The sequence below is a fragment of the Salmo salar genome, chromosome 01 (genome assembly GCF_965601325.2).
Source record: "Salmo salar chromosome 01, fSalSal1, whole genome shotgun sequence".
Lineage (NCBI taxonomy): Eukaryota > Metazoa > Chordata > Actinopteri > Salmoniformes > Salmonidae > Salmo > Salmo salar.
Genome location: NC_138291.1, coordinates 53,016,821 through 53,038,045, shown reverse-complemented (window position 1 = coordinate 53,038,045; position 21,225 = coordinate 53,016,821). Strand labels below are relative to the sequence as shown.

Sequence of the window (21,225 nt, the reverse complement as noted above, 5' to 3'; positions counted from 1 at the left end):
GTCTAGTCTGGTTTACAGTGCATTCGGAAAGTATTCAGACCTCTTGACTTTTTCCCCATTTTGTTACGTTACTTATTCTAAAAAAAGTATTCTTGGGTATGACGCTACAAGCTTGGCACACCCATTCTTCTCTGCAGATCCTCTCAAGCTCTGTCAGGTTGGATGGGGAGCGTCGCTGTACAGCTATTTTCAGGTCTCTCCAGAGATGTTCGATCGGGTTCAAGTCTGGGCTCTGGCTTGGCTACTCGAGGACATTCAGAGACTTGTCCCGAAGCCACTCCTGCATTGTCTTGGCTGTGTGCTTAGGGTCGTTTCCTGTTAGAAGGTGAACCTTCACCCCAGTCTGAGGTCCTGAGCGCTCTAGAGCAGGTTTTCATCAAGGATCTCTCTGTACTTTGCACCGTTCATCTTTCCCTCGATCCTAACTGGTCTCCCAGTCCCTGCCACTGAAAAACATCCCCACAGCATGATGCTGCCACCACCATGCTTCTCTGGAGCTCTGTCAGAGTGACCAGCGGGTTCTTGGTCACCTCTGTGACCAAGGCCCTTCTCCCCAATTGCTCAGTTTGGCTGGGCGGCCAGCTCTAGGAAGTCTTGGTGGTTACGAACTTCTCCCATTTAAGACCAACTTAATGCCTTCCCTGTAGCTCAGTTGGTAGAGCATGGTGTTTGCAACACCAGGGTTGTGGGTTCGATTCCCACGGGGGGCCAGCACAGGGAAAAAAAAAAGAAAAAAAAAATGTATGAAATGTATGCATTCACTACTGTAAGTCGCTCTGGATAAGAGCGTCTGCTAAATGACTAAAATGTAAATGTAAGAATGATGGAGGCCACTGTGTTCTTTGATTCATTTTTTGGTACCCTTCTTGGTACCCTACCCCACCTGTCTCTGAACTCTACGGACAATTCCTTTGACCTCATGGCTTGGTTTTTGCTCTGACATGCACTGTCAACTGTGAGACCTTATATAGACAGGTGTGTGCCTTTCCAAATCATGTCCAAACAATTGAATTTACCACAGCTGGACTCCAATCAAGTTGTAGAAACATCTCGAAGATGATCAATGTAAACAGGATGCATCTGAGCTCAATTTAGAGTCTCATAGCAAAGTGTCTGAATACTTATGTAAATAAGGTATTTCGGTGTTTTATTTTTTATACATTTGCAAAAATGTCTAAAAAGCTGTTTTCACTTTGTCATTATGGGGTATTGTGTGTAGATTGATGAGGAAAACATTTAATTTAATACATTTTAGAATAAAGCTGTAACGTAACAAAATGTGGAAAAAGTCAAGGGGTCTCAATACTTTCTAAGTGCACTGTATTTACTATAGTATCTTTTCCAAGTGAGGGCATGTTGTCAAAGTTGAATCATAAGTTTGATATACAGTAGGCAGCTTGACAAATACCGGTAGGCTACGTGCCTTGGGCTCCGGTTGGCACCAGACAGGTATTCAGACTCACTGGCTGCCCACAAACAGATGTTCTGTCTCCTTGCTTTCTGCTTTGTAAGTCAGTCAGGGCCAACCTCCACAGCGGAGTCTGCCTGGAAACCACACCCTGGATCATATGATGCGGAACCACTGACTACATGAGATCATATTCTCACGTCAGCAGGGCAGGCTTAAGAATCTCTCATCCAACCTTCTCTTTAAGTCAGTGTTATCCATGGAAAGTATTGTCTGACTCAGACTCCAGCAACTCCTGTCCTGCAACTCCTGGTTGGTTATATTAGGATTAGGAGGGGGTAGTACTAAAAACTTGGCCTCCAAGTAGGATGGTTTCCAGATGAGCTCAATTTGATGTCTGACTAACTCAAAGCTCCTGCTACACCTGGTATGTGTAGTATTTGACCTTCAAGGGGTGGGCTAGACATCCCGGCACATTGGGGTTTGATTGGCATATCTCTTCTTGGTTATGGTGACTCCACAGGCTGCTTGTAACCTCTATGAGTTCTTAGAGTGCTCATGGGATGATGACTCCTTCTTAGAAGGTCTAGTGACTCTAGACTCCATGTATGTCCATGTAACACATGATGATCAACTTAAGGAGGAAACCTGAGTTTTCTTTCACAATATATACAGTACCAGTCAAAAAGTTTGTACACACCTACTCATTCAAAGGTTTTTCTTCATTTTTACTATTTCATACATTGTAGAATAATAGTGATGACATCAAAACTATGAAATAACACATATGGAATCATGTTGTAACCAAAAAAGTGTTCAACAAATCAAAATATATTTTATATTTTAGATTCTTCAAAGTAGCCACCCTTTGCCTTGACGACAGCTTTGCACACTCTTGGCATTCTCTCAACCAGCTTCATGAGGTAGTCACCTGGAATGCATTTCAATTAACAGGTGTGACTTATTAAAAGTTAATGTGTAATTTATTTCCTTATTTCCTTTCCTTAATGCGTTTGAGCTAATCAGTTGTGTTGTGACAAGGTAGGGGTGGTATACAGCAGACAGCCCTATTTGGTAAAAGACCAAGTCCATATTTAGGCAAGAACAGCTCAAATAAGCAAAGAGAAATGACAGTCCGTCATTACTTTAAGACATGAAGGTCAGTCAATACGGAAAATGTCAAGAACTTTGAAAGTTTCTTCAAGTGCTGTCTCAAAAGCCATCAAACTGGCTCTAATGAGGACCGTCACAGGAAAGGAAGACCCAGAGTTACCTCTGCTGCAGAGGATAAGTTCATTAGAGTTACCAGCCTCAGAAATTGCAGCCCAAATAAATGCTTCAGAGTTAAAGGAAGAGACACATCTCAACATCAACTGTTCAGAGGAGACTGCGTGAATCAGGCCTTCATGGTAAATTGCCGCAAAGAAACCACTAATAAAGGACGTTAATAATAAGAAGAGACTTGCTTGGGACAAGAAACCCGAGCAATGGACATTAGACTGGTAGAAATCTGTCCTTTGGTCTGATGAGTCCAAATGTGCTATCTTTTGTTTTTCAACAGGACAATGACCCAACACACGTCCCAGCTGTGTAAGGGCTATTTGACCAAGAAGGAGAGTGATGGAGTGCTGCATCAGATGACCTGGTCTCCACAATCACCTGACCTCAACCCAATTGAGATGGTTTGGGATGAGTTGGACCGCAGAGTGAAGGAAAAGCAGCCAACAAGTGCTCAATATATGTGGGAACTCTTTCAAGACTGTTGGAAAAGCATTCCAGGTGAAGCTGTTAGAGATAATGCCAAGAGGTGTGCAAAGCTGTCATCAAGGCAAAGGATGGCTACTTTGAAGAATCTCAAATATAACATATATTTTGATTTGTTTAACACTTTTTTGGTTACAACATGATTCCATATGTGTTATTTCATAGTTTTGATGTCTTCACTATTATTCTACAATGTAGAAAATAGTACAAATAAAGAAAAACCCTTGAATGAGTAGGTGTGTCCAAACTTTTGATTGTGTGTGTGTGTGTGTGTGTGTGTGTGTGTGTGTGTGTGTGTGTGTGTGTGTGTGTGTGTGTGTGTGTGTGTGTGTGTGTGTGTGTGTGTGTGTATCATTTTTAAAAATTATTATTATTTTTGCCTATGTCCAGGAGCTTAATGGTTTCTTGACAGCGTATCGATCTAACAATAGATAAAGCGGTTTTCTGACCTGTTTATACTTGTAGTGCATTGTCTTATGATCACAATCCTTGTCGCTCCAAAATCATGGTCATAACCAGATCGATGCTCTGACGTTCTTGTTTAATCACATCAACCATTAATACTTCACAAAGGTCACGACTTATGCATGAGCTCACAGTCAAAGGCCTCGAAATTCATATGATTACAGTCACATTCAATCACAGCTCCATGGACATACAAGGTGAAACGGAAGCAAAATACCATACATATCTATGGTTAGCAAGAAAGTTTTGGCCTTCTGTGTCCCGACTGAGTGACTGCGTCAGTGACTAGTCTGTCTGGCGTAAGCTGTCACTGAGAGGGCAGCTGCATGTGGGGTCATTAATACAGTGTCGGACTCTGACCACAGTCTCTGTACGGATTCATACACTGAATGGCGGGGCATCCCAAATGGCACCCTAGTCCCTATATAGTACACTGCTTTTGACCAGAGCCCGAGGGTCCCTGGTCAAAAGTAGCGCACTACATAGGGACTAGGGTGCCATTTGGGACGCAGATATTATGAACCTCTCCGCGACTTTAACGTTTCGACCGGAAGTAACCCATAATCCCCCTCAGCTCATTGTTTTCATATTTAACCTCACTTATAGACTTAACCTTTATCTCTAAGTACTCGTGCTGAGGGGATAAAGATATAGCTATAACAGTAACAAGGGGAGCTGATTTTTTTTTTATAAGAACTTGTCTTAACAAATAAGCATTTACTTTTGGAAGGAAAGGCTCCCATTACACTCATGATTGCTATTTTTGAATGTGAATAAACAAAGCACCCAGATCCCCAACCTGCAATGTTGGCCTATATATATCACCTTGCAGCAAAGTCATCACAGACACCTGTTTGGAAAATGTGCAAACATTGTTTACACCGTGTTCCACTGACGGGTCAAGAGAAAGGAATTCACGGTACCTTCATCCGCCTAGATTCGTAAACAGCTTTAAATATTTTATGTGTCCCTTAATTTCCAGTGAAACCACACATTACACACAAAGAGACATCAGATGTTGGCAATATTTGTCTCAAGTCCTTGTTTGACTTCAGGGATCTTGGCATGCTAGTGACAATTGATCATGCATATGAACTTTCCATCGTTAGTAATATTATTTTGTACTCCGCTTTATATGGAATGTTTCACATTGAAGGATAAATCATATTTTCCACCCAAAATATGAGTATTTTCAGCTTGTAATTGTTATTTCACCTGCCATACACTAAACACATATCCATACATGTAATGAAGATCCCTGGGAATCCCCAGGCTTGTAAATCTCTTGTAAATAATCAGAATGAGATCCCCTTCCTTTAGTTCAGATAAGTCTTCTCACTCCTATTTCATGATTATTTTCCATCAGAGCAGTGTAGTGTCAGCTCAATTACTCACAAGTACCAGGGGACACCATCTATTTCATCCCCTGTTGAGAGGGACTGGGAGATCAGTCAGCAGACCTGGGTTCAAATACTATTTATAGTCTTTCAAATACTTTACTGTTTACTTTAGCCTTCTTGTAGTGCCAGATGTGTGGGGTTGCAGATTTGCAACTATTATATTGGCTCCATTGCGCCAGGCAAGCTCAATCGAGCCCAGCTGAAGTATTTGAAATGATTTCCAAAAGCGTTTGAACCCAGTTCTGTCAGACAGAGAGGGATAGGAAGACAAGGGAGTGAAAAGACACATAATTCAGTGGCGGTGGCATGTTCTCGAAGAAGGGCGCCTGTGGAACATTTGGCTTTATAAATAGATTAGTCTATATACCTGCCAGGCGGAATTCTGATCTTATAAAGATAGGCATTCATTTTGAAAGGTTATTAATGATCCTCCTCCCCTGGCAACCAGAGGGAAGGCATGTTGTGGGAAATGAGCCTGTGCAGGATGCTACTGGTCTGGTATGGTCATCTGTTTGGGATGGGACAGGGGTAGACATGTATGGTTGGGGGAGAGGTGCTTTTAGAAGAGCCAGGCTGGCGCTTGGGATTGTGTAATCTTATTTGCAAACAACACTTATGCTTTTATTCATAGCCCGCCTGTCATGTCTGTTATTTTTACACTCTGTGATGTCCGCATGGAGAAAAGCAACAGAAACAGTGGTCTAAAATTAGCCAGCTCTGAACCATTCAAAGCGCTAGCGGGTGCTACCCCACCAGCGAATGGCTCTTTTGTGTTTTAGTAACCGCCCCAGAATAACACCAAATACGATAACTATGTGTTTCGTCAGCTCGCACGGCAAAGTCCTAGAAACAAACGTATTCACTCACCCTTTCCTTGTTTGTTTGTGTATGTCGGCCTGTGCTTCTACTACATGGCATTGTGTCAGTTTGACTTTATTTGTGTGTTAATGCCTCTGACTGTGTTTCTCAAGGCTTTTATTGTGTTTTGAGATTGTTGTTATCAACATCATACTGTGATGATATTTGTGTGTGTGTGTGTATGTGTGGGTGTGTAATTTGACCTGCTTGCACCACCAGCTGGTTAATTGTCCCCTGGTCTGGTCCAGTGGTAATGATAGTGACTCAATACCAGACAAAAGAGAGGCCCTCTGTGAGGGACACCAGCTCATTGGCTGAGCCTAGTGACAGCCCCCTCCCCGCATGGGCGCCCCTGACCGACGCACGCCCACCCCCCTCCTCACTGCCGCTTGTTTTCTCCAACTTGCAAGCGTGCCAAAACACACGCTTGCTCCTCCGTGTAAAAGCTTCGTTCAGCAGAGCTACCAATCCCAGGCTTTGGAGACACTTCAGACAGACACACGAGAAAGAGAAAAGAGAGCCAGTCACCACAGCTAATGCTCCTGCTTCTATTCTAGTTGGAAGAGACCTTCCTGTGGATTTATCAATGACTTCTTTGTTTGGTCTGTTGCAGAGTGCCCCCTCTTTTAGCCCCCTGGAAACACCCGCCGAACTACAGCAGTAGTAAGTCCATGCTTCTCTTACTTCTATGCTTCTGTCTTGTGCTTATCCATTCCAAAATGTGTGTTTGTCTGTGTTTAGGGCACGTTTTTAGGAGTGCTGTCAGCAGGGGATTTTAAGCATTTTAACACCCTGTGGAGATTTCCCCATTTAGGGAAGGGGGGAGACTCCTGCTGCTTCCTGAGAGGGGGGGACAGCGTAAGAGAGAGGTTCCTATTAACGAGTGTAAAAGCTGCCAGTACAGTGTGTCCTCTGTCTGGAGAGGTTTTGGGAGGTAGTGGTGGTGAGGACATGGCTACTATATGGCGATTTATTTAAAGCTGAAAGCAAACAGCCCCCGAGTCAAACCTGGATGACATTTGTGAGTGGAGAGAGACAGGGAACTCCGCTCTATTCCGCCCTACAGCTACGTAATTTGATCCGTTATCTCCCCAGAGTGGGTGTGTGAAGCCAGCCTGAAATCTTATAACAACAATAACTTTGATATGGAAGTGGGTGTTCGATCAATAAGCAAACCAGCAGCGTTACGACTTTGATCTCTGTTTTTTGTCAGCAAAGATTTATTTGGGGAATTCTAGCCCTTGCCATGGCGAATTTCTTGTGGTCCAATGGCAGAAAGTTCTCACACCATTTCTGTTTGGAACTTTCCATCTCTCCCGAAACTTCTATTTGGATTTCACAGCATGATATTCCCTAACTCTTTTGAATAGTTTCTTTTTCCTCAAGGATCTTTGACGTCGTTCATTGTCGCCAGCTCATTGGATATTAAGTAACACAGGTTATTGATAATGCCATGCACTTTATTGGAATGAGTTAATTAACAGATACATCTGTCTGTGTACTTATTATATTATGTCATCATTTTTATGAACGCTGCATGTTTTAACTTATTTCTATTGTCTAGATGGATTTCTGAAAGCATTAAATCAGTCTAAAGCCTTTTTTCCCCTTTTCTTTTTGTACATTTATTTGTAAAAGTCTAAGAAATATGTTTAGTAACTTGTCGCATCATCTGCCAGCAAGTTGTTATGGGCATTTCAAATATGCTAAAACGGTTTCTGGTTAACAGCCAATCACATTTGCACATTACTTTAATGTTTTTTCTACAAAACAATCAGACTGCTTCATTGGCCCAAACTGGTTTTGATTTGATAATGTTTATTAATGTTTATGATGCAAGTATTGCATCACAGCAGTTTGTGTACAAACCCTATCATCTGTTTAAGAAATCCGTTTAAAATGGTAAACTCCTGAGATGAAGCCATAAGTCCCACAAGCTTTCCTCAAAGGGTTACGAGACACATGTTTAGGGGGTGAGAGTTTACTGGGGTTTCTTTGAAATTAAAGGCCTAGCCTATATTCAACAACTTTCTAGTACACATTTACCTCATTGTTGTATACCACATTGCTTACTGTATACAGACGTGTATAAACAAGGGACCAAAATAGATATTTTTGGCTGAGTTCAAGATAGGTTAGCAACAGACGTGTACAGACAGTATTCAATTGTTAGACTATTCACATTTGATTGAGATGCTATCAGGAGTAGGCTTATATTTCCAATATTGCCATTTACAAACAGGGTAGGCTACTATCAAACTATTCTTAGCCTTGCAATATTATCCATCAGTAACGATCAAACTCTCTTCCTCAATACGTTTGTATCACATTGATTCCAGCTGGTTAGATGCAATTGGGTAAGAACATCTTCAGATAACTGAAGTTATGCAACTGCTCCATAGCCTACTTCTGGGGCCACTGGCTCCCTCTCAGGCAATGGGATGTCTTATGACCTCACATAGACTCTTCCCAGGAAACCACCTGAGATGGTGCCAAGGCGTTATACAGCCCCTGTAGCCTGGTAAGGGGTACCTTATTTGAATACTTGCATATACCGTATAAAGTACAGGTTTTTATTGAGTATGAATGCAGTAGCCCAAATGGCTGGTTATTCTGAACTATGAAAAAGGTTATTGTTGAGGGGTTTAAATAAACAAAAAAGGAGGCATGGCTCTTCCTCTTAACGTTTTACTGCAGTGGGCTAAATCAAGGTCACACAGTGTTTCTTGGTCTTAAACATGGTAGATTTAACATGGTTATGGGTAAATGGGTTTAAAAAAAAATAAGACACCTGTACCATGTCAGTATAGAGCTGAAATGTATTCAATTTTGAGTTTGCATTCCAATAGAACAACCATTTGATATAAACACTTTTTTTTAATGTTGATTAATTATGAAAAATATGAATAACATTTCACCCATGAGGCCACTAGAGGGTGCTTCTGGTCATTCAACTGCAGGAACTACACTTAAACCTGGCATTATGTCAAAGGGCCAAACTCATTTGGGGAAAACCTGCTACTCTCCTCACGCCTCGCTGTACTTCACTTCTGGTCTCAAAGATGTCTATTGTGTCTCCAAATGTTTTTTTTTATTGTTAATTTACAGGACAGGAAAGTGTAATATCCTGCAATGGAAAATAGACTACTGTTGTGTTACCCTGCAGAGATACTGTGGGTGGGTGGAGTAATTCACTGTGCTGAATTTACTCCACTCAAAAAAACGTTGTTTTCAGGCTTTGTTACATTTTTCCACATTATTAACTACGTTACTGGAAATTGTTAGTTTAATGGCCTCCTCTCATGCATGGCAGCATAAATAGAAAGACAGGGAGGCATCAAACTCTCTCCTGAGACAGTGGCATTTGAAGTAGAGTAACCGTTAAAAAAAAGTACAGATGCATAGCAGAGTAACATGTAGGAACGTTCAGACAATAATATTTGAAATCTCTCCCATTGGCCTCCGTGGAATGCAAAGTTAAGGGCAGTGAGCACAAGTAGAGTGCTGTTTTATTTTACGTCTAGGTCCAAATCTTTACACTCCTCATGTTTCCCTAATAAAAATGAACAAAAAGCCTGAATCAACAAGTAATCAACCACAGATTGTGTAAGATAAGTCTATGGCAGCTCACAAAATTGTGCCAATAAAAGTGCTTTATCTTTTCATAAAATGCATGTTACTCAAATTGTTTTACTCAATTAAACTGCACTTAATTACCAACACTGGCATGTATTACAGCATGCTTTCTTCTAGCTAGCTGGCTGTGTGAACATATAGTCTTGTCCTAATTAGGCTTTCTGAGTCAAGCTGCTTTTTAGGTTTAATATTTTCTCCGTGTTTTGCTCTAGCTCCGGGTGTAAGGCCGGACACAGCGAGGTGGAGAAGGATGAAGGATCATCCAGCAGCGAGCCAGCGGCTCCAGAATGTGACCGCCATGTTTACAAGAGCGTCCTGGAGGGTGGTGACATTCCCCTGCAAGGTCTGCGGGCCATCAACAAGCGCCATGCCAGCACCTCCTCCAAAGGTAGGATTCCACTCCACACATGCGGCCAGTAAAGAGGGGGTACTGAACTGGCTTCACAGTGGGACTCTGAAAGGGGTTTTTACCACTCAGATGGAACCAAATGACTTGGGGATGGGGATGTTGGGGATGGGGATGTTGGATCATAAAAGTATCTGTTAGGGATACATGTGTTTCCTTTTAACTTTGTGTTGAAATCCACATGTGTTTTTGCTTCAGGTTATCACACCAGAGGCCAATCATCTTTCAGCATAAATCTTTTCTCAGCCGTTTTATTTTTTAAATCATTGATATCATGGATGTTTCACCAAACTGTCCATATCCGCTTAGAAATCCATCGAGAGTTAGGCTGTTGAAGGTTTTCCTGCTAAATCAATGGAGGCTATCAAGCTAACCTTGGGTTGTGCCCTCATCCTACAGTTATCTGCCTCTGCAGACCAAGCATTCGTTGGAGAGGCTTAGGGGCAGGGCTCCAGAGTGTTCTAAAGCCAGGGAGCAAAGGTCCAGGCGAGGGGACTAATGGGGAGGAAAGGGGGGGGGGGATAAACAGGGCTCTGGTTTTCTAGGCTGGGCCAGACAGGGGTGAGATAAACAACAGGGACGCAGCCGGGTGGTTAGGCATGAGGAAGTCAGCTGTCAGAGGGAGGTCAGAGGATGGAATTCCTGCGCACATGACCAGGGGAGAGAAATGCGAGGGGGGGAGAGGAAAGGAGGGAAGGGGAGGAGAAAGGAAGGGACCGTTCGGGCAGCGTGTGGCAATGTTGCCCCAATACATAGCCAGAATTCCAACTGGCCATGCAAGGCCTAGTCCTGAAGTCTAAAAGTAAGAGAATTAACCTTTGCACCAGTCCGTTTAGAGTTTGTTTTTGTTTTTGGCAGATGCACAAATGTATTCTTTGTAGAGGTATTATTAGTTTATGTAAGCTGTCTGCGCTCCTCAATTAATAATACATATTTGTTCTCTACAGAATTATTTTAGATGGTCAGTACTGTATCGTGAAACAAAGATACCAGATAACTTGACTGAAGTTCAAGTCCCTATCCGATAAAAGTCTTGACTGAAGTTCCTTTTCCATAAAATGTGGAAACCGCTATAAAGGGAATTCCGCCCAGAGTCATCTTGAGCCAAAGTCAACTGACTTGCACGCTCTCTCATTATGGCCTGCCAGAGACACAGCACCTCAGCTCTGTGGACACTTCGTTACAGTACATTACAACAGAGCAAGATAAAGTGCAGAGAGAGCTTCATCATGTGGTCCTGCTTCATGCTCTTTAAAACAATAATGGCACACTTTGTTGTCACAGAACTTTGCTTCCTAGGCCTTTCTAGTGGCTATAATTGTAACGTCCCCTTACGGTGCCTTGCAAAAGTATTTGCCTCCCTTGGCATTTTTCCTATTTTGTTGCATTACAACCTATAATTTAAATTGATTTTTATTTGGATTTCATGTAATGGACATGCACAAAATAGTCCAAATTGGTGAAGTGAAATTAAAAAAATAACTTGTTGGGATTTTGGATTTTTTGGAAAAGTGGTGCGTGCGTATGTTTTCACCCCCTTTGCGATGAAGCACCTAAATAAGATCTGGTGCAACCAATTACCTTCATAAGTCACATAATTAGTTAAATAAAGTCCACCTGTGTTCAATCTAAGTGTCACATGATCTGTCACATGATCTCAGTGTACATATACACCTGTTCTGAAAGGCCCCAGAGTCTGCAACACCACTAAGCAAGGGGCACCATGAAGACCAAGGAGCTCTCCAAACAGGTCAGGGACAAAGTTGTGGAGAAGTACAGATCAGGGTTGGATTATAAAAAATACCCGAAACTTTGAACATCCCACGGAGCACCATTAAATCCATTATTAAAAAATGGAAAGAATATGGCACCCCAACAAACCTGCCAAGAGAGGGCCGCCCACCAAAACTCACGGACAAGGCAAGGAGGGCATTTATCAGAGGCAACAAAGAGACCAAAGATAACCCTGAAGGAGCTGCAAGCGCCACAGTGGAGATTGGAGTATCTGTCCATAGGACCACTTTAAGCCGTACACTCCACAGGGCTGGGCTTTACAGACAAGTGGCCAGAAAAAAGACATTGCTGAAAGAAAAAATAAGCAACCACGCTTGGTGTTTGCCAAAAGGTATGTGGGAGACTTCTTCCAAACATATGGAAGAAGGTGCTCTGGTTTGATGAAATAAAAATGTTGCTTTTTGGCCATCAAGGAAAACACTATGTCTGGCGCAAACCCAACACTTCTCATCACCCCGAGAACACCATCCTCACAGTGACGCATTGTGGTGTCAGAATCATGCTGTGGGTATGTTTTTCATCAAAAGGGACTGGGAAACTGGTGGAAATTGAAGGAATGATGGATGGCGCTAAATACAGGGAAATTCTTGAGGGAAACATGTTTCAGTCTTCAAGAGATTTGAGACTGGGGCTGAGGTTCACCTTCCAGCAGGACAATGACCCTAAGCATACTGCTAAAGCAATACTCAAGTGGTTTAAGGGGAAACATTTAAATGTCTCGGAATGGCCTAGTCAAAGCCCAGACCTCAATCCAATTGAGCATCTGTGGTATGACTTAAAGATTGCTGTACACCAGCGGAACACATCCAACTTGAAGGAGCTGGAGCAGTTTTGCCTTGAAGAATGGGCAAAAATCCCAGTGGCTAGATGTGCCAAGCTTATAGAGACATACCCCAAGAGACTTGCATCTGAAATTGCTGCAAAAGTTTTGTATTGACTTTGGGGGGAGAGCGGATAGTTATGCACGCTGAAGTTTTCTGTTTTTTTTTGTCTTATTTCTTGTTTGTTTCACAATAAAAAATATATTTTGCATCGTCAAATTGGTAGGCATGTTGTCTAAATCAAATGATACAACCGGTCGAAAAATCTTTTTTTTTTTCAGGTTGTAAGGCAACAAAATAGGAAAAATGCCAAGGGGGGTGAATACTTTCGCAAGCCACTGTATAATGTTATATTAATGGAAATAACATTAGTATTCAACTTATTCAGTGTGGGGTTGCTTAAACAGAATACTGAGGGTAGATATAACTGAGCCAAAAATACAGACTCGTTAGAATAATGTAAATGAGCATTTACAGCCTTCTGCTGTAGGCAACATCCCTGTAGAGTTGCTATCACAACAGCTGGTGGCAGGTGTGGGTCATCATTCCCTACTGGGTTGTGTCATTCTTTATTGTGGTAGGACTAGCACATTATAGTATGTGGCATTATTAGCACATCTCTCACTCAAGAGGTGAGTGTCAACCATGACGACTCATCTCAGCAGGTGTGTCTTCCAGAATATTATGGTGTAGTCGCTCACAGGGGCGTGTATGACCTTGCTGTTTTGACAGTTCTATTTGAGACTGTGTCCTGTGATGGACCCTGGAGTTGGAAGGGCTTTCTGGGTTAGCTGCAAAAAGTTAAGGGCATTCCAATTCCTCAATGCTGAGGCCTAGTTCGTAAGTAGTGCGTAGATGGGCAACGGAGGCTTATAGAGTAGTTTGTATTTCTTATGAACTCTTATGAGCTGTTTATTGCATCATTTTAGTTCATACTGATATCACAGCTACTGTGGATTCTGCTCTGAGGTTTATTGAAATATTTGAAAATGTAATCTGTTATTTAATTTGATGTCCGAACAGCAAGCGTACCAACATTACATCACATAGCATTTCATGCATGACCTACTGCCCTGCTCTTTGCCCTTTCTGTTGTTTCACTTCTTTTATGTTACTGCTTACGATCACTAATCATTTAATTATGAATAATTGTGATTGAATAAACATATCAGCTCCAGTGAAACTTACGAGACACTTAACGTGCATTTCTAGCGCTATTCAGAATCAACATGTTCACTGTTCCACCTAAAAACAAAGCATTTTACAAGTGGCATTACTAATAGTATAACAAAGTAATTTGTTACTTGATGTGAAATGCATCACGTTCTTTTCTCCCTCATCAACTTTTGATGGACATTGTCTTTACTTTAGAAATGTGTTGACCCTGTGTTATTTTCAGTGTGTGTGAATTTGTGACCATTAACCTAATATGCTGTTTATTCTGTTGTCCTGCATGCTTGCCAGTGGATTATCAAGGTGGGAATGGCTATATAATTTCACCATGCTCTTCTGTAAATAGTCGATCAGTTCTTGCCAGTAATGCCCTAGGTTACCAGCATAAGAATAAGAAGCCCTTATCTGCTGCCAAAGCCTGCATACCCCAAATCCTCCCCTCTAAGTTCAAACCTAAGCTGATACCCCCTAGTGTTGACAGCCAGGACAGGAGGACTGCGCCTGCCAGGCACCCAAAGGCACACAGCTGTGAGGATATATACACAGGGAGCACAGGCGCAGAGGCCCAGGAGAGTGGACTAAACTCAAACACACACAAAAACTCTAATGGTCTCCCCCTTGACTCTGAGGCTGGTTTAAATAATGGCAGCCCTGCGACTAGAAGGAGCACATCTGAGTTCTCCACTCTGTATCGGAACATGCACAGCATCCAGAGGCCTTCCTGCTCAGTGGGCTCCAGCCCCCACGGAAGTGTCCGTAGCCTGACCTCCCTGTTCGAGAAGGTGGGGGTCAATGGAACTGATGGGGAGGGGGATGAGGCAGGGGAGAACATTCCCGGGCGGGACGCCGTGTCGTCCCGAGTGTCAGAGTTTGAGCTGATCATCCAGCACTCCAGCCCGTCTCCCACACGCTCCTCCTCCATGCCAACACTACCCACCAGCCAGAGCCTCACCCACAACCCCGCCGACCTCTTCATGGCGTCCGCTGTCTCGGCTGAGTCGCTGCTGGTCACTGTCCCAGGGCACACTGGGCAAACAGAAGGCTGCCCTCTCGAGGACACGGACGGCAAGGCAGCCCGAGTGAAGGCGTTTCTGTCAGGCAGCGAGATGGTGGGATCCTCTGAGTACAGTGACACACTGAGAGCCGAGTCCCTCTCTGGTACTGAGTCAGAGACAGAGAAGCACGGCCCCACAGAGAAAGCCCCAGTACCAACAGAGAAAGCCCCAAAGGTCACTATCTTCAGAACCTCAAACAGTCCCCCAGCACCAGTCACCCCGTCCGCTTCCCCACACAACCACCACCACCATAAACCCAGCAGCAAGTGCAAAGGCTCCTGCCCAGCTTCTTATACCCGCTTCACCACTATCCGGCGGCATGAGAGGCAGCAGCAGGCCACGGCCCAGCAGGACAAACTTTCTACCCAGGAGAAAATAAAGAACTCCTCCTCTCTCCCCTCGAACCTCTTCCTCATGGGCCCTGCACCGTTCAGGGTGAAGAGGCCTCTCCGGTCTCACCAGGCCAAAAAGACTCTCTCAGCCACTAAGGTGATGGCAGGTCAAACGTCACAGACACATTTCTATGATCACGGGCCCGTCATTCCACCGCGCCTCTCTTCCTTGGAGGTGCTGGAGAAGCTGGGCAACGGGGAAGGTGCACCGTCCGACAGTGACAACAACCCGACTAATAGGGGAGTCTTGGACGCCAATGGGAATCTTCTGCAGCCGCTAGCAGCTCACCGCAGAGGTGGCTATCTCCTCTCCATATTTTCACCTGAGTGTCCCTTCTCCCACACACCCGTTGCCGATCTCTATGGCCACTCATTGTGTTTTTTTTTCTCCAAGCTTTTCTTCTTTGCATTCTATCTGTATTTTTCACAACGTGATGCTACCACCTCCCATATTTTTTGTCTGTGTGGTGTGTCACAGTAACAATGCAGTGTTTGGTTACATTTTCTTGCCTGACAAACATTCTTTTCCATAAACCCATCACAAAACACTTTTGTAACTTTAGTGCATTCTGACAACTTTTGGTAATATATTTATTCAGTGACACATCTTAAAGGAGTTATACATAGCTACATAAAAATGTCAGAGGCCTACATGACACTTCTCTGAATTGTGTTAAAGTAGATTGGCTAAAAGGGATTCATTTAGATACAAATGTATTGATCTTCATGTAAAATGCCATGTAATGTTGGTGTAGGCTATTGTTATGGCAATGCATATGGCATACAGTATACACCCTCAAGTAATGCGTTACCATATCTTTTATAAGGCTATGTGCTTTCGGTTTTTGTCAGCTTTGGCGTAAGCAAATGTGCTGTGTCGGGTCTGTTTTCATCTGTCATCCTCCATTTTATCATTCTGACAAGACTGGAATTTCAAGTAGAGAGACTGTGCTTCCCTCTTATTTCTTTATAGCTGGTATTGGTACTTCCTGTCTATATTCTGTGTAATAATACATGGATTTATGTCTCAGAGGTTGGTAATTGTAGGGGTTTTCTAATGGTGTTTGGTTTGAGGAATGGTGAAATGTCTATTGCTAATGGCTGCGTGGGAAGCAAGATGAGTACTGTAGTACAGTTAGGGATAACTGGGATGAAGAAATTAAACATGTCAGTGTGGAAATCAGATGACTCATTGGTGATGGGTGATATGCATTTACATTGTACATCAACCATATCATGTCACAATTTTTTTTAATCTGAATGTTTTGTACAGTATTTTGTTTCCTCTATAGCCATCAACCTCTAGTATTTTTTTTCATAAAAACAAGCTAAATAAAGCTGAGTCATACTGTGTTTATTGTTTTGTGCATGTGGGAATATGTTATTTTTTTCAGTGTGTGTATCTTTCCTTTATCATACTGCAACGGACACCTTTTCTTCGGAGCATGTCTAGTTCGATATTTTACAGTGTTCCCTTGCATTGTCAAAATAAGTTTTATAGATCTATTGGAATAGTGATATTGCAATAGGGTTAGAGCTATTTCTTTTTTTATTGAAATATTATAGATATTGAAAGCAGCACTATTGATGAACTCTGTTATGGGAAAATGTTGAATCCCGTTTGGAGAATTTCAGGACATAATTTTTTATTTTTTTTGTATTAGATTCAGACTCCTTGACCCAAGGAGACCTTGGTGACGGCCTAGATGAGGTGGTCAGGAGACGCCATGGAGATAAAGAGGTAATGTTTGTTTATTGCTTGTTTATCGTTTGTTTGTTTCTGCAACATTTATTTTGTAGTCCTCTCTCAACAAAATCTGATAGGGCTTCACTCTCCTTTTGAACAATAAATATTACTAAAAACTGTCCAGCATAAACTAAAACTGTGAAATATTTCCACAATATTCAAATTGCTTTACTGATCATTTCCATCCTCCATCTTGGAGTGTCTGTGGTCCTTAAAACTATTAATGTGGCATGCAAAAACGAGTAAAATGCTAAATAAATGACAGATAATGGTATGTTTCCCTGACAGAAAATCTTGGAAGAGCAACGGCGGCTGAAGAGGGAGCAGGAGGAGGCTGACACAGCATCGAGGCGACACACGGGAATTGTTCCCACCCACCATCAGTTCATCACTAACGAACGTTTCGGAGACCTGCTCAACATCAACATCAACGACGCAGACAAGAGGAAATCCGGATCAGAGGTACAGTACAGTACCATCCCTCTCATTGTGAAAGATGACAGCTGTTTTGGTGTGTGTGTGCAGTGGCGGATCTAGCTTGTATGGCTCCCTGGGGAACCCCACCTTCATCCCCCCCCCCAAAAAAAGCACCATCCTGCATCAACTGTCATTTTTATTCAGACATTTGGAACAACTAAAATAAGTAATCATAACATTTAAAAATATTTACAAAAAATAAGACTCAGATATCAAGAAGAATTAACAAAGACAAATAGAAACAAATTTGTGTCGATTTGGCACTCGAGCATCAATACATTACCCATCCCCCAACACTGTCAACCAAGACTCAAGACTAAACCATTTCACCTTGGTGGTGTGCAGACTGGGTTTATATTATTCTTAAGTATTTCATACAAACCAGAAAGAAATGCAACAATATGTCTGTGAAACTATATATTCACAGTATTACAGTACTAATGCAATTCGTAAAATCCAAGTTAGAGGTGCGCTATTTGATAGATTCCCCCACGCCCCCCCTACCTCGGGCTTCCAGTGAGGATACTTGAGGTCAACATACCCCCGCCCCCATCCCATCTTGTACTTCTGAGTGGGAGACCTTCCCAGGCAGTAGCCTGCCTAGCTCACAAACTAGAATCAGGGCGCCCACTCCGACAAGGTTAATTCACCCACAGTCCCACATGGTGACATGATATCATTGACATGATGTGTGTGTGTACTGTACTGTACTGTGTGTGAGTATGCTGTACTGTACTGTGTGTGAGTATGCTGTACTGTACTGTGTGTGTGAGGGGAGGAGAGACAGTCGGGTTCCTGCTTTCACAGATGGTTTTGTCAGCTGACCAGACTTCAAAGGGTTGAAGCAAACGCTGTACATTTGAGTCAGATGTTACGGTGATTAGGGCATTAGTAACTCTGGCTTGAATCATTGTTCTGCCTTTTTACTGCTTATTACGTTCAACATGGGTCAACACCCACTGATGACTATAACCAGGGGCGTCATGCACCCCAAAAGTATTTTTCAAACACCTGAAACAGCTTTTTCCTGCAATCTAGAACCATAATCGTTATGCTTAATTCTATGTAAAAAAAGAAGTATATTTTTCTGCATATCTAAGCATACATCATGAGCTGTCTGTATCCTCCTGACTGGTAGTCATTTTTGAAGTCTACCAGCCTTGCTAGCAGGCATGCCAGCTAAGATAATTAGACAAGCTATACTGAACAAAAAATATAAACGCAACATACAACAATTTCAACGATTTTACTGAGTTACAGTTCATATAAGGAAATCAGTCATTTGAAATAAATTAATTAGACCCTAATCTATGGATTTCACATGACTAGGCAGGTGCCAGCCATAGGTGGGCCTGGGAGGGCATGGGCCCAAGCCCACCCACTGGGGAGCCAGGCCCAGCCAATAAGAATAAGTTTTTCCCCACAAAAGGGCTTTATTAAAGACCGAAATTGCACGCTCCCTCCCTCAACTTGAGACATCTGTAGCATTGTGTTGTGTGACAAAATTGCACATTTTAGAGTGGCCTTCTATTGTCCCCAGCACAAGGTGCACCTGTGTCATGCTGTTTAATCAGTTTATTCATATGCCACACCTGTCAGGTGGCTGGATTATCTTGGCAAAGGAGAAAGGCTCTCGAACAGGGATGTAAACTTATTTCTGCACAACATTTGAGAGAAATAAGCTTTTTGTGCGTATGGAAGATCTCTGGGAACTTTTATTTCAGCTCATGAACTATGGGACCAAAACTTTACATTACATTTATATTTTTGTTCAGTATAGCTTCTTTAACTTGATTGATAGCCTGAAATGGCTTCTTGGTAGGTAGCTACAGTGCCTTCAGAAAGTATCACAACCCTTTACTTTTTCCACATCTTGTTGTGTTACTGCCTGAATTTAAAGTTGATTAAATTGAACAATACCCCTTAATGTCAACATGTAATTATGTTTTTTGAAATGTTTACTAATTCATAAAAAATGAAAAACTGAAATGTCTTGAGTCAATAAGTATTCAACCCCTTTGTAATGGCAAGCCTAAATAAGTTCAGGAGTTAAAATTTGCTTAACAAGTCGCATAATAAGTTGCATGGACTCACTCTGTGCAATAATAGTATTTAACAAGATTTTTGAATGACTACCTCAATCTCTGTACTCCACACACACAATTATCTGTAAGGTCCCTCAGTCGAGCAGTGAATTGCAAACACAGATTCAACCACAAAGACCAGGGAGGTTTTCTAATGCTTCGCTAAGAAGGGCACCTATAGGTAGACGGGTAAAAATAGAAAGAGCAGACATTGGAATATCCATTTGAGCACTTTGGATGGTGTATCAATACACCCAGTCACTACAAAGATATAGGCGTCCTTCCAAACTAACTCAGTTGCTGGAAAGGAAATCGCTCAGGGAAATCGGAAATCGCTGGGATTTCACCATGAGGCCAATGGGTGACTTTAAGAGAGTATAATGGCTGTGATAGGAGAGAACTGAGGATGGATCAACATGGTAGTTACCCCACAATACTAACCTAATTGACAGAGTGAAAAGAAGGAAGCAGGTACAGAATAAAAGTATTCCAAAACATGTATCCTGTTTGCAACAAGGCACTAAAGTTATACTGCAAAAAAATGTGGCAAAACAATTAAATCTATGGCAAGACCTGAAAATGTTTTTTTTATCAATGATTAACAACCAATTGGACCGAGCTTGAAGAACTTTGAAAATAATAATGGTAAATGTTGCACAATCCAGGTGTGGAAAGCTATTGGATACTTACCCAGAAAGACTCACAGCTGTTATCACTGCCAAAGGTGATTCTAACATGTATTGACTCAGGTTTTTCATTTCTTATGTTAGAATTTGTCTTCAACTTTAACATTACAGAGTATTTTGTGTAGATTGTTGACAAAAAAAATGACAAATCCATTTTAATCCCACTGTAACTACAAAATGTGGAAAAAGTCAAGGGGTGTGAATACTTTATGAAGGCACTGTCGTTATGAGGTTGGGAGATTGGGAACCTATCTGGGCTAGCTAAAGCCAACTTCATCAAATTGCCAGGTGGCTAGTAGTATTACAGAGAAATAACAACAACCCAAAATATTTCTGGGTAGTTTACATTTTTTAAACAGTACAGATCTGAGGGGCATGTGACCCTGTGGGCATGACTCCTCTAACTACAACGATTTAAATATATTTACATCATGATTTGACCTTGCTTGCCTGAATATGGATGAATCAAGCTATTGTGATAGTAGTTGTAGCTATAAACACATTCCAAGGTTCAACATAACACTTTGTACAGGTTAGCACAATATAGGTTCTACAGTTTTATTCACCCACTATGTTTGTGATTTACCGTCTCAACATACCTTTTTACAATACCATACACTTCCAAAAAGTTTAAAAAAAAATGTTTTATTTAACCTTTATTTAACTAGGCACGTCAGTTGAGAACAAATTCTTATTTACAATGACGGCCTACTCCGGCCAAACCCGGACGACAAAGAGTATGCTCTCTACTCTATTTTCAGGGACCAGCTAAATAAATCTGCCAAAAGTACTGTATGTCATCATGATAAATCTGCCTTTCATTCTGTTTTCCCTGACACACACATTTACTACATTTTAATCAGCCTGCCTGCTCTTTTGGCATCTGTTTGACACAGTAGCTCAGTATTTACCACCACCGTACAGAAACAGTCACATGAGTCGTTTCATTCCTGTCATTGCTAGAATATTCTCAGTGGATCAGGGACACTGAAAGGGCACAACTAAAAACCAGATGAGCTCAGAAGTTAAATTTAGCACCCAAAAACATTTAAGCATTTT

General features: G+C 42.1%; 1 protein-coding gene across 9 annotated transcripts in view; it reads left to right on the top strand.

Moving 5' to 3' along the window:
* LOC106604599 (sorbin and SH3 domain-containing protein 1) overlaps positions 1–21,225 on the top strand; it is an 81,933-nt gene that overhangs the window by 48,870 nt on the left and 11,838 nt on the right. For all 9 annotated transcript variants that reach the window (XM_082975103.1, XM_082975107.1, XM_082975096.1 and 6 more), the window contains 4 exons: positions 6,509–6,558; positions 9,744–9,919; positions 16,837–16,913; positions 17,208–17,381. In XM_082975103.1, coding sequence (XP_082831229.1) covers positions 6,509–6,558; positions 9,744–9,919; positions 16,837–16,913; positions 17,208–17,381 — 477 coding nt within the window. The remainder of the gene's footprint in view (positions 1–6,508; positions 6,559–9,743; positions 9,920–16,836; positions 16,914–17,207; positions 17,382–21,225) is intronic.